This window comes from Myodes glareolus, chromosome 1 (assembly GCF_982192425.1).
Source record: "Myodes glareolus chromosome 1, mMyoGla1.1, whole genome shotgun sequence".
Classification (NCBI taxonomy): Eukaryota; Metazoa; Chordata; class Mammalia; order Rodentia; family Cricetidae; genus Myodes; species Myodes glareolus.
In genome coordinates, this window is record NC_142026.1 from 55,113,386 (window position 1) to 55,121,320 (window position 7,935).

At 51.8% G+C, this 7,935-nt stretch overlaps 1 protein-coding gene across 3 annotated transcripts; it reads left to right on the forward strand.

The window, feature by feature from the left end:
- The first annotated feature begins 749 nt into the window (after positions 1–749).
- Fxyd3 (FXYD domain containing ion transport regulator 3) lies at positions 750–7,652 on the forward strand. Of its 3 annotated transcripts, none has more exons than XM_085697343.2 (9): positions 789–849; positions 1,438–1,548; positions 4,171–4,224; positions 5,949–5,981; positions 6,070–6,093; positions 6,824–6,898; positions 6,984–7,020; positions 7,273–7,310; positions 7,435–7,652. In XM_085697343.2, exons 2-9 carry the CDS (start codon positions 1,527–1,529, stop codon positions 7,452–7,454), a joined length of 303 nt encoding a protein of 100 aa, XP_085553469.1. In that variant the 5' UTR covers positions 789–849; positions 1,438–1,526; the 3' UTR covers positions 7,455–7,652. The 3 variants fall into 3 exon arrangements, with proteins under 3 accessions (XP_048294240.1, XP_085553469.1, XP_085553530.1); XM_085697404.2 differs by having other exon boundaries at positions 790–849; positions 1,438–1,588; XM_048438283.3 differs by lacking the exon at positions 1,438–1,548 and having other exon boundaries at positions 750–849.
- The last annotated feature ends 283 nt before the right edge of the window (positions 7,653–7,935 follow it).

Consider the following 7,935-nt stretch of genomic DNA (forward strand, 5'->3'; position numbering starts at 1 on the left):
CACACCCGCGCCCTCTCGGAAGCATCCTCCCATCAGCTGTGCATTCCTGGGAGAAACACAGCTCGGGGTCTACAGTTCTGTTCTCAGTCTTCTAGGGCCTGGTCTATGAGCCCCAAGAACCACTATGACTATGCAAGAGTCTCCTTCATATGACAACTGTGACCATGTCAGTATCTTCTATTAACCTCTCTGCCCTGCTGACAAAGAATCCAGGACGGACAGAGGGTCTTAACTCCTAAAAATGCCAGCAATCCCACCCCCAAACAAAACTATAGATGGTGCTGCACACTTTTAATCCCAGCATTTGGGAGGCAGAGACAAGTGGGTCCTGATGACACCAAGGTCAGCATGGTTTGCAATGTGAGTTCCAGGCCAACCAGGGCTATACAGTGAGACCCTGTCTCAAACAAACAAACAAAGAAAAAGTCCTTCTGAAGCTAAATCAGAGAAGGATTGCATAGATGTTCAGCTTTAACCATGTCCCTCCAAAAAGATGGTTTGACACTAAGGATACCTTCCCTAGGATCCTAGGAACCTTCCCCATTCTGGGTCTCCTTTGGAGTTCAGGAAACTGGATAAAGCATCTTCCCTCCTTTAAGTTGCTAATCCCCAGCCCACCTTGATCCCCTTCCACTTCACCAAAGGTTACTATAGCTAGAGAATGGGAAGGACTGTCCCTTTAAGGGAGGAATGAGGTGGGGGCGTCCCTGGCCTCAGGGAGACCTGACTTGTGCCTGCCTGCCCAGGTTTGCTCAGGGCGTGGCAGCTGTGGATAAAGGGCTGCCCAGGCTTGGCAGTCCGCTTTCTGCTTTCTCCCGGAACCACCTCTCCGCCTGTTGAGCTTCTCAGGTGAGCGGCCCTGGGGGCCCCTTCCTCTCGGAGCCCTTTGCCTCTGTCCCCCTCCTCTCCCTGGCTCTTCTGACTGTCCCTGTTACATAGAAACTGGGGTTAAAGTTCCCAACAGTCTTCCAGTTTCAAGGTTTCTTTTCTGGGGTCAAGAGACAATCCTCTCCTGCCTCAGTTGACTGCTCCTCACAGCTAGATTCTGTGGGACTAGATTAGACAACAGGGGTAACCTGCCTGGCATTTACAGTGGGGATCAGGGAAGACTGGGGGTCTGAGCAGATGAGAAGTCTGGGTTTAACCGGTGGGGGTGTCAGGGTGAGCAGGAAATGATTACAATATGGTATCACGATTGGAGATTTTCTTGGGAATAAGGTGGGGGTAACTCAGTAAACAAGAAGTAATTTAAGTGCAGAGGAATGACATGGATGGGGGCTGTGTCTGAATGGACACGCATGTGATTTGGGGGCACACGGATGATGATGAATGCCAGGAAAGAGGGGTACTCTCCTCTCTGGAGACTGTAAAGTGGGGCTTGGTTAGAAGATGTGGGGGGACTCAAATGACGAGGATTTATGCATTATACCCTGGCAGATGTGGCCATCCTACACCGTCGTGGAAGAGGAGAGAAGACAGGAGGCCGTGATTGTAGCTGTCCTCCGGCTTGCACAGGCAGAAAGGAGATGAGGGAGGGTAGTGTCTCAGGCAAGCAGGCAGCTCTCTTCAGAACACAGGACAGGACAGTTTGGGTAGATGGCGGTTTCCCGCTCCCTGCAGCCCTACAAATGCCAGGGTTGAGACTACGTGCGGTGCCAGGGCTGCAGATGGAATCTCTGTCTTCCCCCACCCCCGCCCAGGCTCTCAGATTTGGGGTGTTTTGTGGGGATGGGAAAGTGTGGGCCTTTCGGGGCCTCGGAGGGGTCTGCAGGGAGAGAGTAAGAGGCGAAACCCAGCAGCGTAACAACAGTGTGCGGTGTTAAGATTAGTTCAGAAGTGACGGCTTTGATGGCAGCGCCGACTTCATCCAGCGGTGGAGATGATGTGAGGGAGTCAGGGTCAAACTGAGAAAAATGCATGGGCTGGGTGCTCGGGAGGAGCCAGCTGCCACAGCTAGTGTCTTACACACACGGACAACAAAGTATTAGGAGGCAACCTTCGACCACAGACATCTGCAGCGTGTACCCTAAACACCACTCCAGCTCGCTAAAGTGCTTGCTGGAGCCCTAGACATCTGAGACATAGTTCCCAAATCTACTACAGAAAAAATACATGCTAAATCTAAAATAATGAGTTGTATGTGGTGTGTGTGTGTGTGTGTGTGTGTGAGAGAGAGAGAGAGAGAGAGAGAGAGAGAGAGAGAGAGAGAGAGAGAGAGATAAGTATTAAATCCAAGACCTGGAGAGCAAGTCTCCAGTGCAGGGTCACTCTCTTGGGCCCTCATGGAGGAATTCTAGGCAGGGGTTCTACCATTGAGCCACATCCCAGCCCCTCACTGGGGGATTCTAGGCAGAGGCTCTACCACTGAGCCACACCCCAGCCCCTCACTGGAGGATTCTAGGCAGAGGCTCTACCATGTCCTCACTGGGAGATTCTAGGGAAAAGCTCTATCACTGAGCTGCATCTCACATCCTCTTTTTACTTTTTGTTTTGTGACATCTCTTTAAGTTGTTTGGTCTGACCTCGCACTCTCTATTCCAGGTTAACTGTGAGTTAGCATTTCTCCTGCCTTCCCTGGTAGCTTACATCACAGGTCTGGACCGATTTAGATGGGTAGAGAAGTTGAAGGATTTCCCAGGCCTCTGGGGGTGGACCCAGGGAAATGGAGATGTCTGTGTGAGCGTATGGGACACCCCTGCACCATCAGTGGCTGGCTGCATTCTTTCTAAGTGTGTGCTTTGGCCGGTAAAAAGGGTTAGTTCTGAAGGGTGACATCAGGGCTGCTAGGGATTGAGAAAGGAACCTGCAAGGTCACTGGGCAGTGTCCAGCATGCAGGGAATGGGGACAAGTGTTAGCACTAATTATCTTGATGTGTGTGTGTGTGTGTGTGTGTGTGTGTGTGCGCGCGCGCGCACACGTGAGCTTCTGATAGCTGAACAGGGCAAGTGCAGGAGGTGCACAGAGACCAGGGTTTATTGAAGGCCTCCAGGGTGACAGAAAGGCAGACTCTTATGGCCAGAGCTGTATGGAAAGGGGTTCTGTGCTGAGCGAGCCTCACTGGGGAACTAGGGAGAATTTGCTGCTAAGTGAAACCCCAAAGGGGCAGGAACTGGGGTGAGGAGCAAGCTCGGAGGCTGAGTCAGGGGCTAAGGCTCGGGTAGGGGACAGAGACTGGACTTGAGCTGGGACAGGGGAGAATGCTCAGCGGGGTCTGAAGGGACAGACCCAAGGGTGGGGCAGAAGCTGGAGGGAAGACTGCCGCTAGGACTCCCCTCTGCACATGCTCCACCAACATGGCATTATTTCTGCCATACACCCACCCAGGAGCCCAGGGAGTCAGCTCAGGCCCCAGCTAGAAGCCTGCAGTGTGTGGGCAGAGCCGGGCAGGCTCCAAGCTGTCTGTGGGAGCCACTCCCAGAACCTGGGCCTCATGCCACCTGGCTCTTGACACCCTACTCCCCAAAACACCCCGAGGCCCTCACTGTTCTTCATTATAAACCTCTAGTGGGGTGAACAAGGCATTGTTTAAATCTTGTTTTAAGGACCAAGTGATCTTGGACATCAACTTTCACCTCTCAGAACCTCAGTTTCCCCATCATACACACAGGGATAACAAGCTGAATGTGGTGCCGTAATCCTAGCACTTGGAGAGCTGAGGCAGGAGGATGACAGATTTAAAGCCAGCCTGGACATAGCAAAACACCACTCCACCTCTTCTCTCCAAGAAAAGATTCATGCTGGGCAGAGCTGGCGCACGCCTTTAATCCCAGCACTCTGAAGACAGAGACAGCCCGATCTCTGTGAGTTTGAGGCCAGCCTGGTCTACAGAGTGAGTTCCAGGACAACCAGGGCTGTTACACAGAAAAACCCTGTCTCGAAAGACAAAAAAAAAAAAAAAAAAAAAAAAAAAAAAGATTCATTATGGTAAAACCTAAAGTCTCTGTCCAGGCAATGCAATGGCTGCTCCTTCCCGGAGCTTGAGTGCTCGCCCAGCCCCCACTTGACTTTGGAGCTCCTTATCTCCCAGCTTCAGGCTCACTACCAGCCTTCCCATGTGTACCTTGGGCTGTGCTCCCTGTGAGCAACAGGTGGGACAGGGAACCAGAGGCGCAGGGCCTTGCGTCCTGGTCACTCTGCTAAGATTGGTCCTGTTCTCTGGACTCCTCTAGATCAACGCTGTGCCATGCAAGAGGTCGTTCTGAGCCTGCTGGTCCTCCTAGCAGGTGAGTGTCTGGCCGCCAAACTGCCCTTTCTCCTGGGCCTCTCAGCTGGGTGCTGATGAGCTGTGTGTGTGTGCGTGTGTGCGTGCGTGCGTGCGTGCATGCGTGTGTGTATGTGTGTGTGCGTGTGTGGAGTATGTGCTGTGTTTCCAGTGGGGAGATGACATTAAATTTTCCGTGACAGCAAGCCGAAGGATCGGCCAAGTAACCTTGTGTCATGATTACTGTCATGGCCTCTCTACATTGCCTTCCCAGATGCATCTAGGAGCCTAGCAGTGACGTAGTGGATAACTGGGATACCTCGTGCCTCAGTTTCCCCATCTCTGAAAACACAAGAGAAGAACAGCACTTAGTCATAGGGGTTTGTGAGGCTTCAGTGCGTTAATGTTTGAACAGCCGTGAGACGGGCCTGGGTGGAGTAGTCACAAGCATTCATGCCTCAAATATAATTAAGCATTGTTTTTGTCCCTTTAGCAGAACTCAGGCCCAGGCTGAAGCCAAGCAAGCTTTCTGCCAGAATTTAATCCTCACCCTGAGCTCCTGTTGTGCTTTCTCCTTCATTCCTCCCTCTGCCTCTTTTGTGTGTGCATGACTGTGTGTTCGTGTGTGTGCAGCTGTGCATATGTGTGTGTGTGTGCATGACTGTGTGTGGTTGTGCATATGTGTGTGTGCATGACTGTGTGTTCGTGTGTGTGCAGCTGTGCATATGTGTGTGTGTGCATGACTGTGTGTGGTTGTGCATATGTGTGTGTGTGCATGACTGTGTGTTCATGTGTGTGCAGCTGTGCATATGTGTGTGTGTGCATGACTGTGTGTGGTTGTGCATATGTGTGTGTGCATGACTGTGTGTTCATGTGTGTGCAGCTGTGCATATGTGTGTGTGTGTGTGCATGACTGTGTGCTCATGTGTGTGCAGCTGTGCACATGTGTGGCTGTGCCTGTGGCAGCCAGAGGACGACTTTGGCCATCGTTTCTTGGGAGTCAACCATCTTTTCTTTTCTTTTTTTTTCTTAATTATTTTATATGTATGGCTTTTGCCATTTGAGTGCTTGGCAACTGCAGAGGTCAGAAGAGGGTGTCAGATCCCCCTGGAACTGGAGTTACAGATGTTTGGGAACCATCATGTGGGTGCTGGGAACTGAACTTGGGTCTTCTGCAAGAGCAGTCAGAGTCCTCTCTCTCCAGCTGCCCCCACACCTTTTTTTTTTTTTTTTTTACTACTTTTTACTTTAACATTCTTTGGGTACAGGTGGCATTATTTGGAATAGGGATGTAAGTTAATTGAAGTTGCCAACTGAGAGTCATTTCAAAGGGGGATGGTTGGCAACCCTGATAACCGCAGGCTATCGCTGTGGAGAACTGTGAGCATTGCTGGTGTGGAGGAAACAGTCCTGGGAACAGAAAACATTTGCTACCTTGAAGAACAAAGCTTCTCCAGCAGGAGGTGTGGCCCAGCCGCATGCCTGGAAACATTCAGTCAGACAGAGGCCAGAAAGTACCCAGAATAGGATCTGTTTCCGGTGGCAAAATGCTGGCATGGCTCACAGCTGGGGGTGGGTGGATGAACCCACATCTCCGTGCCAAGGTGGGACAAGCCAGCAGCTGGATCCTGTGCACTTTGGAGGTGGGGCTGCCCCCCTCCCCAGAACATTTTCCTCAGGCAACAAACCTCCACGGCTCTTCTAGGGCCACCATAGTCACCAATCACTTGTTTCCTGTCCCCACAGGCCTTCCTACTCTGGATGCCAATGACCCTGAGGGTGAGTCAGAGCCCACCCCTCCAGCCCACTTACCCCAGACCCCTGCTATTGTCTCAGACTCATGTGTGTGTCCTTTTTCTCTTTGCAGATAAAAATAGCCCCTTCTACTACGGTAAGAGCGGCGTCCCTGTTCACTTCTTCCCGACCCTACGCACTACTTTGAATCAAGGGTTCCACACAAGAATGCCTGACAGTTCACGGTGACCCAGGGGCCAGTGTAGGAGAGGGTTTGAAATGGGTCACTGAGTATCCAGGCAGATTAAAAGAATCAGTTGTGAGGGGTAATGCAAGACAGACTCGGGACTGAGTCCAGTTTGCAAGCGGCGTTAGGTTCAGATCAACCTCCAGAAAGTTGGTCATGAAAATCTTCCCAAAGAAGGTGGGTAATTCTACCCCAGTCTTCCCCACTTCCAGCTGCCACCAGGAGCTGCCCCTTGCCCCCTGACCTCTCCTTCACCCCTGCTCCAGCTATTGTCCTCAGATACAGAAGACATCTGCCAATCTCACGACCTATACACATGCTGGGCCACTCAGTCTTCCTGCAGATCCCCGTTCCAATGGGGCCTCCTCAGAGAGCCCTTGTTTGACAGTGCTCTCTAAAGACTCACATCTTGACTTTGTATCTTTCTCCCCACACTGATGCTTTCCCTTCAGACGGCTTCTCTGCCCCTGAATGCACATGAGACATCTTGCTTGCTTGGATATGAACTGTAATGTGTGTACAACAGGGCTGGGGTTTTGCTTTTTCGTTTTTACTGCAACCGAGTGAGTGGGGAGATAGATGTTGGGGGTAGAGGGGTCGGGGGAGCTGGGTTAGCTGTGAGATTTTCTCTGTTTCTCAGATTGGTATCGACTCAGAGTCGGCGGGCTCATCTGTGCAGGGATTCTCTGTGCTGTGGGCATCATAGTCCTTATGAGTGAGTACAGGAGCTTTGGGAGGGGGTGGAATGAACAGGGAAGGGACCGGGTAGTCCTTCCTCTGACCACATACCTCTCCAACAGGTGGAAAGTGCAAGTGCAAGTTCAGACAGAAGCCCAGGTGAGATGGGTTCTGGGCACGCCCAAAAGGCTAAGCCTTGTGCAAAGAGGACAGGCCTGGGTACTCTGCCCTGAGGTCTCTTGGGCTTTGTTTCACACAAATCATCCCTTAGAAGGCTTTGGTCCCAAGCTTTGTACAAACCTACAGGGAGAACCAGCCAAGAAAGTGTCTGGGCAAGCTGAGAATTCCATAGCCCAGTGGGAGAGGACAAACAGGGGATTTATTTGTATGTTATCATTTTTATTTCCCTAGTCACCGCCCAGGGGATGGGCCGCCTCTCATCACACCAGGTAAGACACTCAGGGGGTAAGGGATGGGGTTAGGGTCACAAGTGGTATCTGGAGAGGGATTCTGCCTGCACTGGGGAGAAGGGGCCCGATAGATCCTTGCAAAATGACCTCATCCCTCCACCAGGCTCTGCTCACAACTGCTGAAGATGGACCAGCTGAAGAGCCCAGAGTGCCTCTGAGCCCAGGTTCTGGCTTTGGAGGTGGCCTGAACGCTGAGATGACCGTCCCATCCTCTCTTGGCACTGCCTTGTCCGGGCCTCGTTCTTACCTCTCTCATGGTAGCAGGCTCGTTGTTCAGTTTTTAATCTAAAATAATTTGACGTCGTGCTCGTGTGAGCTAGAGACTGTGTGTGTTCCGGGGTGTGACTATGGGCAGTGAGGAGGTGGGCAGACGTTGGAGTGGGCCTGGGGGCCTTGATGAGGTGGGCACCTGTGTGTAGCAAGTGGCTGAATCTCGATTAGACCTGCGCGTCATGAGCTGATGGTGGACATGAGACTTCCCTCTCTGTCCAGCAGCCTCCTGTCCACTTAAGATGTTTTAGTGGTAAACTAGGGACACTTCTGGGGACGAAAAAGAGCCCTAATCACAAGCAGTGTGGATGCTCTGGTTGACGTTGAGAATAAC